Source organism: Myotis daubentonii, chromosome 4 (genome assembly GCF_963259705.1).
Source record: "Myotis daubentonii chromosome 4, mMyoDau2.1, whole genome shotgun sequence".
Taxonomy (NCBI): Eukaryota; Metazoa; Chordata; class Mammalia; order Chiroptera; family Vespertilionidae; genus Myotis; species Myotis daubentonii.
Genome location: NC_081843.1, coordinates 14,187,646 through 14,201,469, shown reverse-complemented (window position 1 = coordinate 14,201,469; position 13,824 = coordinate 14,187,646). Strand labels below are relative to the sequence as shown.

General features: G+C 57.3%; 2 protein-coding genes across 5 annotated transcripts; both read left to right on the top strand.

Moving 5' to 3' along the window:
• Positions 1–901: 901 nt before the first annotated feature.
• RPL3L (ribosomal protein L3 like) lies at positions 902–8,572 on the top strand. Of its 2 annotated transcripts, XM_059692704.1 has the most exons (10): positions 902–1,040; positions 1,526–1,718; positions 3,636–3,804; positions 5,025–5,160; positions 6,524–6,710; positions 6,802–6,962; positions 7,136–7,237; positions 7,709–7,804; positions 8,020–8,139; positions 8,432–8,572. In XM_059692704.1, exons 1-10 carry the CDS (start codon positions 1,038–1,040, stop codon positions 8,486–8,488), a joined length of 1,224 nt encoding a protein of 407 aa, XP_059548687.1. In that variant the 5' UTR covers positions 902–1,037; the 3' UTR covers positions 8,489–8,572. The 2 variants fall into 2 exon arrangements, with proteins under 2 accessions (XP_059548687.1, XP_059548689.1); XM_059692706.1 differs by lacking the exon at positions 7,709–7,804.
• Positions 8,573–8,814: 242 nt separating this feature from the next.
• MSRB1 (methionine sulfoxide reductase B1) lies at positions 8,815–13,273 on the top strand. Of its 3 annotated transcripts, XM_059692707.1 has the most exons (4): positions 8,862–9,018; positions 10,930–11,078; positions 11,417–11,531; positions 12,405–13,273. In XM_059692707.1, exons 1-4 carry the CDS (start codon positions 8,964–8,966, stop codon positions 12,434–12,436), a joined length of 351 nt encoding a protein of 116 aa, XP_059548690.1. In that variant the 5' UTR covers positions 8,862–8,963; the 3' UTR covers positions 12,437–13,273. The 3 variants fall into 3 exon arrangements, with proteins under 3 accessions (XP_059548691.1, XP_059548690.1, XP_059548692.1); XM_059692708.1 differs by lacking the exon at positions 12,405–13,273 and having other exon boundaries at positions 8,815–9,018; positions 10,930–11,046; positions 11,417–11,529; XM_059692709.1 differs by lacking the exon at positions 11,417–11,531.
• Positions 13,274–13,824: the final 551 nt, after the last annotated feature.

Here is a 13,824-nt window from a genome sequence, read left to right as displayed (position 1 = left end):
GGCTCCGCCCGAAGTATTAAAAGTAGCTTTGTGCCCTACCTGGTTTAGCTCAATGGTTAGAGCGTCGGCCTACCGACTAAAGGGTCACAGGTTCGATTCCCGTCAAGGTTGCAGGTTCCTATCCTTGGGTGTGGGAGGCAGCCAACCCATGTGTCCCTCTCACATCAATGTTTCTCTCTGTGTCTCTCTCTCTCACATTAATGTTTCTCTCTCTGTCTCTCTCCCTCCCTTCCACTCTCTCTAAAAACCAATGGGAAAAATATCCTCTGGTGAGGATTAACAACATAAAGTAGCATTGTAATTAGAAACCAACAAAAACAAAGAGTTGTGATATTTCAGTAGCACAGGATCTTAGCACAAACAGATGCAAAATCCCAGACCCTCAGAAACATCTTAGGCCAATAAAACTCTGGTTCTGCAGCTACAGAACGTTATACCATAGAATCTTTGTATCAAAAATAAGAGCTTTCAATACCCCTTTCATGAGAAACTTCAGCCCATAAAAGTATCTAAATGTTCTTGGATTACAGCTATTGCCTCAAGGGATCCTGATATTGAATCAGGGCCCTGGGGATCCTTTGGGCACAGAGTCAGTCCTCCCCATCTCCCTGCAGCTCAGGCTCACAGTACTCAGGGCAGGATGCCTCAATGCCAGCAAACTGAACTCAGACCCTCATCCCAGCAGCTGCCCTAGAGAAGCCCCCGGGAGATTTTCTCTGCCTCCCACCAGGCCAAGCTGTTCCTGGGAGCGAGTCTCACAAGAAAGAAAGCAAAGGCCCATTCCCAGGGCCTCTGAGGAAAGGAGTGCCAGCCTTGGCTCCAAGTGTCCCCATGCCCATTTGATGTCCCCCCATCGCTCCGCCCAGGCCAAGCCCGCTCCTGGCACTAGAGCCCACACCCGCCACGGGAGATGACCAAGCTCTCCTGCCAGGGGCTAAATCTGGGATCTGGCTGTTGTGTGTCCTGGCCCTGCCACTCGACCTCCAGCACCTGACAGGGAGGCCCCTTTCGTTCCTGACCTGCAGGGATCCGCGGCCATGGTCAGTGGGCTGGGGGGCTGGAGCTGGAGCAAGCTGGCTTCCTGGGGAGGGGCAGGTGGGCTTTTGGAGTCTCCCCCAGCTGGGATAGTCCTGGGGCCTGTAAAGGAGTAGGGATTGGAGGGGACCGCAGGGGCCAGAACTTGGACGGCCAGGCCTCGAACAGGCAAGAAGATGGACGGATGGCAGCAGCCCCTTGTGTCTGTAGCCTTAGCCACAATGTGGGCCTCCCCCGCCTGGACCCAGCCAGGCTGAGCCCACTGAGGCAGAAAACCTGTGGGTGAGGAGGACTTGCTGCTGACTCCACTCATAAGACACTGCCCTGGGCGCACCTTCCCCTCCTTTACTGCAGACAGATGGAGGCACGGAAGACCACCGAGCGTCTATCTGGGGTCTCTAGCTCCTTTCTCTGGGTTGGGCTCTGGGACCATCCAACCATTTTCACCAGAGTGACCGCAGCTCCGACCTCCACCTCCTCTTGTCCTCAGTCCCACCGGAAGTTCTCTGCCCCTCGGCACGGACACCTGGGCTTCCTGCCCCACAAGAGGAGCCGCCGGCACCGGGGCAAGGTGAAGACATGGCCTCGGGATGACCCCAGCCGGCCCGTGCACCTCACAGCTTTCCTGGGTTACAAGGCCGGCATGACACACACCCTGCGAGAGGTGCACAGGCCGGGGCTCAGTGAGTGGCCGCAGAGGGGCCCACAGGGCGGGGTGGGGGGGGGCGTTTGGACAGAGTCCCTCCGACTGCCCGGGGATCTGGAGGAACTTCCCAATGCTAGAGATCAGGGTTGGACTCCAAAGGGGGAAGTGACTCCAGAGAGGGCAAGGCCCTGCCTGTGGGAAGGGCAGTCCCCTGAGGTGGGTCCTGTCACTGCCCCCAGTTCACAGATGAGGAAATGGAGCGGTTATTAAACTTGCCAGTGGCCCAGTTAGTAAGTGGAGGAGCTAGGAGCCAAAGGCAAGCCCCCAGTTATATTTAGTGTTTTGGGGTCATTAAAATTCACATGTGGTTGTAAGAAACAACACAGAGAGATTCTAGGTACCCTCACCTGGTCTCCCCAGTGGAAACCTCTTGTAAAGTGAAAGCTATGTCACAGCCGGATGCTTGTTAACCCATGTTTCCCCAGTTGTGTTTGCGTGTGCACATGTGTATTTGGTTCTATACAGCTCTGTCATGTGTACATGTGTGTACCCACCACCTCGGAATATTCCACCCCACATAGGTCCCCCTGACCCCCACTTTTTTTTCCTGGTGCCCTTTTATAGCTACAGCTACCCCCTCCCCCAAACTTTTGGCAACCACTCTCCTGTTTTTCATCTCTCCTAATATACATATTTCTTTTAGTCCTTTTATCTTTTTAAAAAATTATTGATTGAAAGAGAGAGGGAAAGAAACTGATGTGAGAAAGAAACATCGATCAGTTGCCTCCCACACATGCCCACCTGGGGACTGAACCCACAATCTGGGTGTATGCTCTGATCAGGAATGGAACCTGCCATCTTCTGGAGTACAGGACAGTGCTCAGCTAACTGAGCCACATCAGCCATGGCTCTCCTAAATGTGTGTGTGTGTGTATGTGTGTGTTTTAAGTAAAAATATTTTTATTGATTTTTAGAGAGAGAAGGGAGAGGGAGAGAGAGAGACTTGATGTGAGAAATATTGATAGAATGCCTCCTGCATGCCCCATCCTGGGGATTTAGACCATAACCCGGGCATGTGCCCTGCCTGGGAATTAAACCGGCGAACTTTTGGCGTATGGGACGATGTACTCAACCAACTGAGCCACACCGGCCAGGGATCTCAATATATATATATATATTTTTAAATATATTTTATTGATTTTTTACAGAGAGGAAGGGAGAGAGATAGAGAGTTAGAAACATCGATGAGAGAGAAACATCGATCAGCTGCCTCCTGCACATCTCCCACTGGGGATGTGCCCGCAACCCAGGTACATGCCCTTGACCGGAATCGAACCTGGGACCTTTCAGTCCGCAGGCCGATGCTCTATCCACTGAGCCAAACCGGTTCCGGCCTCAATATATTTTTTAAGCAAAGAACTTCTTTTACTTTGTAATAGCCTCAGTCATAATATCTATAAAATCATGGGTTCCGACAATTTATAGGTTTTTACCTAGAACTCATCAGCATACATTTTAACTATAAAAATAAATAAAACGACCATTTGTGCCCCACTAAAGGAGGCCTAACCCCGCCCTTTGGGGGATGTTGCCATGGCTGTTGCTCTCCTAGCCAACTCCCAGGTGGTCTTGTGGGGAAACTGAGGCAGGGAGCAGGTCAGGCCTTGCCTGAGATCTCAGTGTCAGAGCTCGCATGGGCCACCTGTGGGGCCCTGACCAGCAGCTGCTCCATGTCCAGGCAGAGAGGGAGAGAAGGGGCAGAGGGCAGGCAGGCTGGGGGTTGGAGGTCAGCGAGGGCTCTGGTTGAGGAGCAGGTCTCTGTCCCCAGCAGCCCTGGGGCTGCGGTGCTCCGTCCTCCCTCAGGCAGGAGGGACTGCAGTTGGCTCTTCCACTCTCTCCCTGACCCGTGGGCTCTGGAAGCTCTCCTCCATGCTTGTCTCTGGGTCTCATCCAGAAATTTCCAAGCGGGAGGAGGTGGAGGCTGTGACGATTGTGGAGACGCCACCTCTGGTGGTGGTGGGTGTGGTGGGCTACGTGGCCACCCCTCGCGGCCTGCGGAGCTTCAAGACCATCTTTGCAGAGCACCTCAGTGATGAGTGTCGCCGGCGCTTCTACAAGGACTGGTGAGGGCCCTCCGGGCGGACCCTGTCTGGGCTGGTGGGGATGGGGGGCCCTTCGCTCCCCATCCCTGTGCTGGAATGATGGGGGTGCGCAGGAGGAGAAGTGTCAGCAGTATATGAAAGGCAGGAGTGTGTGTGTGTGTGTGTGTGTGTGTGTGTGTGTGTGTGTGAAAGGATGCCTTCAATTCAGTAAAAGATGAGTATTAGGAGCCTCGAGAGGAAATTGGGATAGAGGAAAAAGAGGAAGCAGGTATTCTAATCCTCAGGGTTAATTAAGGGACTAATTTGATGAAATGTCAGAGTGGGCTCCGAGCTTCCTAGCAGCCAGGGTGAAAAGGGAAACAGCCAACTGACAAGCTCTTCTCATCAGAAAGAAAGGCATTCTCAGGCCTCAATCTTCCCTGGTACAAGGCAAGCTCCCCCCCTCCCCCCCGACACCTGAGGCACCTCACAGACACACCCCTCCTTTTGTAGGCACAGCTCAGCCCTGGCCCTCTATGGGCCCTAGAGTCAGAGTGGGCCAGTGTGGCCACTGGCAAGCTGGCTAACAGAGCCTAAGAGGCCACACCCAGGTCAGCCCCTTAATCCCGCCCCTCACCGTTAGGCATGCCACAGACACCATCCAATGGAAATGGGAGAGGCCCCTGCACCTTGGGGCTGCTGTGAGGATTAGAAGGACAAAGTGGGTCAAGGGTTCAACTGAGAAAGTGCCTGGCAAATGCCATCTGGTCTTGTTTTCTCTAACTTGCCCCTCATCCAGGGACTGCGACCTGTGTGAGCCTCGGCTTCTTCATCTGTAGAATAGGGATTATGGTGTCCATCAACCAGAGTTCCCGTGAGGGTTGAGAACAATGTGCAGTACAGCTGTTTGCTTCTGAAGTGAGGTCAGCAGCCACATCAGTGCGGGCAGGTGGCCAGCATGCCCCTTTCCCAAATTCCCGCACACCTGGCACTCACCCGCAGCCCCTAGGGGGCAGGGAGAAGCCTAGCTTACAGAGGAGGACACTGAGGCCCAGAGAGGGAGGGGCAGTCGAGCTTCAAGGTGGTGAGTGGAGCCAGCCCAGGGACTCCAGGGAGGTCCTGCAGTGGCCTCCCCCAGGAAGGAAAGGAGGAGGGAAGGGGACAGTTACTGTTCTAAGACCCATGTTTGGTGGGAGGCAGGTGGGCAGGGGCCCAGGGACTCACCCAGCCGCCCCTTTGAACACCCTCTGTGCATGGCTCAGGCACAAGAGCAAGAAGAAAGCCTTTACCAAGGCCTGTAAGCGGTGGCGTGACGCCGATGGCAAGAAACAGCTCCAGAAAGACTTTGCTGCCATGAAGAAGTACTGCAAGGTCATTCGGGTCATCGTCCACACCCAGGTCAGCCCCGTGACCTCAGCCCACGCCCAGTCGGCCAGGTCACCGCTGGGCTCCCCCTCCCCCACCCCGGCCTCCAGGAGCCCTGGCAAATGTCAGCCTAAAAATACCGTGAGTCCCGGGCACAGGACCAAAGGGTTGGCTGTCTGTAGCTCCAGGGATGACATGCCGGGTGCCAGTGCGCTCTGAGGGCTGTGGGGCATTGCCCATGCCCGGTGGTCAACCAAGGTCCTGAAATGCCCCAGAGGGCTTGGGTCTCCTGTCAAATGCCCGGTGTAGAAGGCCAGCTCCTCCTGTGGCTTCTGCTATAAGTGTGTGTGCGCATCCACATTTGTCCATGGGGTCTGGCTTGATGTGGGCTGACAGGTTACCCTCTGGCTTATTCTGGAACATTCCTTGGTGTCTAACCTCAGGGAAGCCTTTCATAGGCCCTGAGCAGGGATACTCCCTCCCTACCCCCCACCCCTGCCCAGTTACTCTCACACGTGCAGTTCCTAGTTACCCGTGTCGTTGGTTAATGTCCATCTCCCTTGAGCTCCTGGGGGGTAGGGGCCACGCTGCCTGCTCAGTGCTGTGTCTCCAGAACCCGCCGAGAGCCTCGTGTGCAGCAGGTGTTCCGTAAGTGCTCACTGCTGACCCCTCTGCTATGACCTGACCGTGCTCCCGCTTCCAGCCTGTGCCTCACCGAGCAGCAGCCAGAGAAGTTTAAAAACGTGAATTAGATTGCGTTAGACCCCACACTTGGGACAAAACTCAGGTTCCTCCCTACAAGACCTGCCCGGCAGGACGCTGCTCATGTCTGACTCCTTGCTCCCCATGGCCTAGCCCAGCGGTTTGCCAACCTTTCGGACCTCACGGACTACCAGTGGTCCGCGGACCACCACTTGGTGACCGCTGGTCTAGACACACTGGTTTCCGTTCTGTCCTCCCAGTTCCTCAGGCTCTTCCCTGTCTCAGGACCATGGCATATGTGGCCCTCTCTGTCCCAGAAGCCTCAGCTCTTCACCTAGTGGCTCCTTCTTATGACTGGTGCCACCTCCTCAGAGAAGCCCTCCAGGGCCACCCTATGTGCAATGACGATTCCCATCCCCCCTAATAGTCCACCAGAACACTTAGCCCTCTCCAGGATGCTTGGCTTCTGTTTCCCAACTAGATGGTGGCTCTATGAGGACCAGGACCCTGTCTGCCGCATTCTCTGCTGTCCCCCAGTGCCTAGCACAGGACCTGGCTCATAGCCAGATCGGGCACGGGAACGTCTGCTGAATGAATGCAGGCATGCCACCCGACGGGGGCCACAGCCAGCCAGGCGGCGTCTGTAAGTGCGGCTTGACCCCATGGGAACGCACTGGCGCGCTGTGTCCTGCAGATGAAGCTGCTGCCCTTCCGGCAGAAGCGGGCCCACATCATGGAGATCCAGCTGAACGGCGGCACCGTGGCCGAGAAGGTGGCCTGGGCCCAGGCCCGGCTGGAGAAGCAGGTGCCCGTGCACAGCGTGTTCAGTCAGAGCGAGGTCATTGATGTGATCGCCGTCACCAAGGGCCGGGGCATCAAAGGTAGGGCTGGGGAGAGATGGCAGCTCCTGGAGGGCCGCCCGGAGGGGGTGGGGCCAGACGGGCCTCAGCCACCAGCCCCTCCCGCCTGTAGGGGTCACGAGCCGCTGGCACACCAAGAAGCTGCCTCGGAAGACCCACAAGGGGCTTCGAAAAGTGGCCTGCATCGGCGCCTGGCACCCCGCCCGCGTGGGCTGCTCTATCGCCCGGGCTGGGCAGAAGGGCTACCACCATCGCACGGAGCTCAACAAGAAGGTGTGTCCCGAGTCCTGGTGAGGGGGGTACATGACCCAGACACTGCCCGCTCGCCAAAGGCTCGGATCTGCACCCACCAGTGCCTGGGGTTAAGCCCACATCTGATGGGTGTGGACACAGTGCTGGCCCCAGGGGTCACCTGCTGCCCTCCATGTGCCCTGTGCTCCTGGCAGATCTACCGCATTGGCCGGGGGTTCCACAAAGAGGATGGGAAGGTGGTTAAGAATAACGCGTCCACCAGCTACGACCTGACTGACAAGTCCATCACGCCGCTGGTGAGGTTGGGCAGCCGGTTTGGCTGAGGGGGCCTGGTGAGCATGTGTGGGGTAGGTGCGGGGGGTGCTGGGGTGCCCCAAGAGCTCAGGCCCCACCAAACCCCCTCCTTCCCGCACTCTCTGAGCCTCCTCTGCAGAGAGCTTACACTCCAACTGCTGTCACGGGGTGCAGCGTGCAGCAGCTCTGACTGTGGCCTTGGAGACAGGCTGCCTGGGTTCGCACTCCAGCTGCAGTATGTGCTGGAGCAGGTGACTCCACCCTTCTGAGCCTCAGTTTCCCCCTGAGTGAAATGCAGATTGTTAAGTGATCCACTGTGGGAGGAGACCCAGGGTGTGGCTCAGCAGTGATAGAGGGTGCCAGGGGGCCAGCTCTGGCTCCTTCCAATTACAGCTGGGCACGGGCACGGGAGTTCCTCCAGGGTTCCCAGCTACCCCCCAACTCAATGTGGATCCCGACCCACCTCCCCACAGGGTGGCTTCCCTCACTACGGGGAGGTCAACAACGATTTCGTCATGCTGAAGGGTTGCATCGCGGGAACCAAGAAGCGGGTCATCACACTGAGGAAGGTCAGGGCGGGCAGAGCTGGGGGGCAGGAGCCCCATGGGGTTTGCGAGGGGTGGGTGGCTGGCCTGCTCTGTCCTCCAGCCTGTTCAGAAGAGGGGCAGTGGATGGGGAGAGCAAAATGAGAGGGGTTCGGGCAGGAGATGGGTGGGTGGGTTGGGGGTTCCCGGAGGGGGTGGGAACCTCCGTCTTGAGGCTCTCCTTTCCCACGGATCCCCAGTCCCTCCTGGTGCACCACAGCCGCCGGGCCCTGGAGAATATTGAACTCAAGTTCATAGACACCACCTCCAAGTTTGGACACGGCCGCTTCCAGACAGCCCAAGAGAAAAGGGTCTTCATGGTGAGTCCCCCCATCGCCCTTCTCTGGGGCTCAGACCGCACATCCCACCTGCTCCAGAGCGGGGAAGCTGGAGCAGATTGGGGTGGCAGGATGCCCCCCGCACTCATCCATAGGAGGGGGCTTTTAGAGTCTAGCCCTGGGCACTAATTCCTGCTGGAAAAGAAGGTAGAGGAGGGACCATCATGGGAGGGGCCGGCAGGGCCGGCTCTGGGTGATTCAGGCGGCTGGCCAGGGGCAGCATTCTGAGCCAGACCCCTGTGATAAACGCTTCTCCGGCCCCCTACTCCCACAGGGTCCCCAAAAGAAGCATCTTGATAAAGAAAAGCCAGAGACCTCGGGAGACTTGTAGGCGGCTTGGGATGGACGGAGCCTGAAAGAAGCGCGGGAGACCCCGTCTCCCCCCCTTGTCTAATAAAGGCTGGAGGCAACTCTTCCCGTGGTGTCTGAATGGAGGGCATGGAAAGGCCGGGAGCGCGCACCCCAAACCCAGCGCCGCTCGGCGGCGCCCCCTGGCGCTGGCCCGCGGGAACGCAGCACAGGAGCGGCCCTCAGGACGCGTCGATGGGCAGGGCCTGCTGGGAAGGCTGGAGGAGGCGGGTTCTCGGGAGGGGGCGGGCCTCCAGGAGGAGGAACCCGGAACTCTGGTCCGATTGGTTCCCGGGAAGGGGCGGGCCCTCCGGAGGCGGGCCTCGCGGCGTCCCTGGACGTGATTGGTCTCCTCTGGGGGGCGGGCCGCGCCCTCGGGGGCTGGGTGCAGGCTTGCGGTCGGTGGCCTCAGACCTAAGTGAAGCGAGCGACGGTCGTGCAGCGGTCCGGTCGGCGCCATGTCGTTCTGCAGCTTCTTCGGGGGCGAGGTTTTCCAGAATCACTTTGATCCGGGTACAACCTCTGACCTGGCAGAGCAGCGGGGAGGGGGCGCGCATGAGAGGGGCCGTCGCTGCCCTCGGATGGTGATGGAGCCCTGGAGTCCCGGGGATGGGGCGGCGAGTGGGACCGCGCGGGGAGGAGCGCGTGTAGATAAAGGGGATCACGGAGGAGGGAGGCATCTGGGGGGCTCGGAGAGTAGGGGGACCTGAGGGGAGGAGGACATTAGAGGGGGTCACTCTCCCCAAGGAGGAAAGCCTTTGAATGTGAACGTGGCCGTTTGCGGGGGGAATCAGTGGGGTCAGGGTACGGGGGAGGGGGTGGTAGGGCTCCGGGTCAGGATCTGGACTTCGGAGGGACGCGGTGGAAGAGGGTCTTGTCCAGGGGCAGCGGCCGCTCCCTCTCCCTGATGTGACCCCCGCCCTTTCCCCGTCGCCGTTTCCTGGAACCCGCGAGGTGAGCCAGAAGCACAGAACGTTCCGTTCGGATCCGAATGGGCTGGCCTTGGAGCCTCCCGCACCTGCCCGGGCCCGCGCCGGGTTGGGTAACAGGAATGGCCGGTGCAGTGAAGTCTGGCCGGGCAGCCTGGGCGGGGTGGGGGAGTGGGTCTGGGAGTGGTTTGTGGCTTGGCCAGCCCGCAGCACTGGCTCCAGGCTCTGAGAAGCCCTGCTGAGTCCCCTTCTGGGCCGGGCTGCTTGGTAATGGACTAATTTGGTAAAAAACGTGCCATAGGCGAGACCAGGGCAGCAACTTACTTGGGATGGAATCTGTCGGGTAACAGCTCTCCAGAGCACTAGGCTCTGGCGCTGAGCATCTGTGGATATCTGCTGTGACAGGACCCTCTGGGCACAGCCATTCCCCGAACCCTCTGCCCTGGGACCCTCAGGCTGCTCTGCCAGGCCGGCAACTGCAGCAGCTCCTGGGTCCTCTTTGCTTCCTTCTGCAGTTACTGGTAAAGGCCGAGTAGCTCAGGGACTCCAAGGGAGGCTTACCCTGGGCCAGGTAGTGGGTAAGGGATACCGGCTTCCTGTTCTGCCAGTCAATCCCCCCTTCTCCCCTCATCAAAGTGCTCTTTTTTTTTCTTTGTTCTTTTTCTTCAAAGTGCTCTTTTGAGGGTAGGTTAAAACCTGTTCTCCCTGGCCCCCTGTCTGTCCTGGAGGCCGTTCTCTTTGGACAGGGAGAGCCAGCCAGTGGCTATGGCTGGGAGTCCAGCTCAAGGCTTCGCTTAGCAACAGGACAGCCACTTGGAAAGGGAAGGGGGTTAGGTGGTGGTGCTGGCCGTGTCATAGCCTCCACTGTGTGGGCCTGTGAAGGGTGAGTGCTGTGTCCTCATCGGACTTCCTGGGTTTCTTCCTGGTGGCACACCCTCCAGCTCAGTGGTTTGCGTCACTGAGCTTCAGGTTCCTCATTGTACAATGGACAGGTCTGTATCACAGGGCTGCTGAGAAGAGTCAATGAAATAAGAGTGAAAAATGACTCTCTTGGTCTCTGGCACATGCTAAGAACCACTAAATGTGCCCTGGCCGGTTTGGCTCAGTGGATAGAGAGTCGGCCCGCAGACTGAAAGGTCCCAGGTTCAATTCTGGTCAGGGGCACATGCCTGAGTTGCGGGCTCGATCCCCAGTAAGGGGTGTGAAGGAGGCAGCTGATCAGTGATTCTCTCTCATCGTTGATGTTTCTCTCTCTCCCTCTCCCATCCTCTCTGAAATCAATCAAAAACCAAACTCCCTACTTAAAAAAAAAAAAGAACCACTAAATGTGAACTCAGTGGTGTGTCTCCCCCAATTTCCAGGTGGGGGTGTGGGGAGGGTGTGCCTCTCACTGCGACTGGGGAGAGTGCTACGTTTTACTGGGTCAAGGATTTGGGAGCTCACCCCAAAGAGGCTGGAGGCAGCCCTTTGCTTCTGCCTCTCCTTCCGCCTCCAGGTGTCTACGTGTGCGCCAAGTGTGGCTACGAGCTCTTCTCCAGCCGCTCAAAGTATGCGCACTCATCGCCATGGCCAGCCTTCACGGAGACTATCCATGCTGACAGTGTGGCCAAGCGTCCAGAGCACAACCTGCCTGAAGCCTTAAAGGTGAGTGGTAGCAGTAGGGGGTGGGAAGGGGGGTGTTGGCCACCCCTTCCTTCTGCTCGCCCTGCAGCTCTAGGGGCTTAGAGTCTGTCTACCCCAGGCCTCTCCCCTCAGCCAGGGAAGCTGCCACCCCAAACTCTGAGACCGCCTGGGGTCTTGGTGGGAACAGGGAAATAGGACGACTTTCCTGCGCAGGCTCCAGGAGGGAGGTCAACCCCTCCCGCCATCAGTTGCCTCGGGAAATGGGCATGGGGAGGACATGGTCCGCTGGTGGCAGGTGGGGCCATTGCTGTGACGGTTTTGTGGCCGGAATCACGTGGCTGTTTTTCTGCTCTTCCCAGGTCTCCTGTGGCAAGTGTGGCAACGGATTGGGCCACGAGTTCCTGAACGACGGCCCCAAGAAGGGGCAGTCGCGCTTCTGAATATTCAGCAGCTCTCTGAAGTTTGTCCCTAAGGGTGAGTGTGCCTTCAGGAGCTGGGAATAGGCCTGTCATACGTTTTAGAGGCTCTTGGCAGAGGGCACACTCCTCTCATCCACTTACAGTGACAAAGCGTGGGGACAACAAAGCACACTGCAGGGCTTCCCACGGCCACCCCAAAAGACAGCTGCAGGACAGGGACAGAGGAGCAGATGTCCTGCCTCCTGTGCCTGGTTGATCACATGTCTCCACAAAAGGGACACCTGAGGGTGAATGAGGCAAAGGATTTTCTCCAGAGATCTGGCTCTCCCCCTGACTAGAGTGCACCTGGGGCCTGGCACGTAGTAATAGCTCATATAGGCACTTCTGTTGGCAGTATTTTTATTATTCCTAGTATGTTTTGGGGGGTTGTATTTCATTTTCCTGCATTTTATCTGAGCTCAGCCTCCTCTCTGGCCTTTGCTCTCCTGGTCACACAAATGCCCACAAATCACCTCATGTCTGTTTGAATACCCAGCCATTCTCAGGACTCCTCCCAAAACTTTGTAGCTCAAATCCCCGTACTTGCCACCTGCGAGACTGTGGCCAGTCCCTAGTCCGGTTCATCCTCTGTAAAATGCTGACAGCCCCTGCTTGCTGCATCATTGAGGTTAAACTAGGGTGTCCGTAGGGGCTGGTGCATGATGAGGTGCGAAGATGCTTTTGTCTTTTGAGTTACTTATCCTCTGTATGCAGGAAGAAGAGGCTCTAGGTTGTGATGGGGCACACAGACGCCCCGAAGCTGGGTGTCTGGGTCCTCTCAGCTCCCCGGGCTTGCAGGCGGGAGTGGAGGGTGTGAGTGCAGGGGATAGTATCTGAAACATAATTGAGCAAGGATTGTTTTTTCTCTCCCCTCCTTCCTTTCTTTCAGACCAAGAAACTTCTGCCTCCCAGAGGAAGTAGGTGGGCAGCCCTCGGCCACCCCAGATGGCCACTGCAAGGTGGCCACTCGCTGGCCACCCTTACTTGGAATTGAAACCCTGGACATTCAAACAGGGAAGGGGGTGGCTGAGACATCAGGAAGGCTCCCAAGGCCTTGACCCTGCGCTGGTTCTCCTTGGGAAAAGTACCGGTGTGCCACCGATGGCCCATATCCTGCTGCTGGGACGGGCCTGCAGGGCCCCCTGTCAGCTCATCTTGGCCTCAGGGAGGTGGGTGCTAGGCTTGGCTCATCTGTGAATGACACTGCACCCCGCCTTTACTTCTCAGTCCACTGCCCCCTTCCTGCCTGTGCGGCCCAATTCGGAGATGGACTCTGGCCTTCACCAAGGCTGGTGCCCATCTCCCTGAAGCCATGCCAGGAGACAATGCCAATGGAGGCGGCCCCAGCCAGCTGCTCCAGCCTCAGTCACTGCATGATTCACTCTGGTTAAACCCTTCCAGGCAGCCAGAGTGTTGAAGATCTGTGACTTGTGGTGGGAGTGGGATGAGGGGACAGACCTTTGATCTCTCAGATACAAAAGGGGAAATTCTGAACCGTGTTTCACAATCTGTGTGGCTGCTGCTTGCCTCACTTGGGCTGAGGGAAGCATCTATTGCTCCATTACCTTGACTGCCCAAAGTTGGGGGTGCTGGAGCTCACAGCCTACAGTCCACACATTCCCAGGGCACAGTGGCCACGCTTCATTGCACTTGCACGGAAGTTCTTGCCATCTGGGAGGGTGGGTGATGCTGAAACCCTCCTTCCCATCTTGGATCCTCTCTGGAATAATTAGGAGATGAATAAACAAATGAAACCCAGGCCTGCTCTGTTTATTAACAGCATCAGAGATGCCAGGAAACCAGCGTCAGGCTTTGCACAATTGCTTCATTTGTTCCACAAATATTTACTGAGCATCTGCTTCCTGCCAGGCTCTAGCCTTGGTGCTGCGGACGCAGGCATGTGCAAGACAAACGGCCCTCCAGGTCTTGTGGCATAGTTGAGGAGACAGTAAATTCACGTCAGATGAAGAGAAGGGCTGTGAGCAACTACAGCAGAGTCATGATGCTAGGATGTGTGGAGGGGGTGATCAGAGGACTGTGCTTTGGCTCCAGTGGTCAGGGAGGAGGGGTCATCTCAACTCAGCAGTGACAGATGAGAGAAGCAAGGAGAAGAGCTTCCCAGGCAGAGGCACAGCGTGTGCTAAGGCACTGGGATGGCAGTGAACGTGGCATGCCCAGGCCTTGTAGGGGGAGGTGCATAATGTGATCTAGGAGGAGGGGTGCTATGCTCCAAAAGAACTAATGGTCTTTGCAATATATGTTGACAAATCTGGGGGAAGTGGGAAAAAATATTAAGATATTAAGGGGAG

What these genes read in the sequence shown, in the direction of transcription:
- MSRB1 (XM_059692709.1), top strand. Translation starts at nt 8,964, where the DNA reads ATGTCGTTCTGCAGCTTCTTCGGGGGCGAGGTTTTCCAGAATCACTTT. An exon ending in CCAGAATCACTTTGATCCGG is followed by an intron (nt 9,019 to 10,929) that starts GTACAACCTCTG and finishes TTCCGCCTCCAG; the next exon opens with GTGTCTACGTGTGCGCCAAG. An exon ending in ACCTGCCTGAAGCCTTAAAG is followed by an intron (nt 11,079 to 12,404) that starts GTGAGTGGTAGC and finishes CCTTTCTTTCAG; the next exon opens with ACCAAGAAACTTCTGCCTCC.
- RPL3L (XM_059692704.1), top strand. An exon ending in GGTGCACAGGCCGGGGCTCA is followed by an intron (nt 1,719 to 3,635) that starts GTGAGTGGCCGC and finishes GGTCTCATCCAG; the next exon opens with AAATTTCCAAGCGGGAGGAG. An exon ending in CAAGGGCCGGGGCATCAAAG is followed by an intron (nt 6,711 to 6,801) that starts GTAGGGCTGGGG and finishes TCCCGCCTGTAG; the next exon opens with GGGTCACGAGCCGCTGGCAC.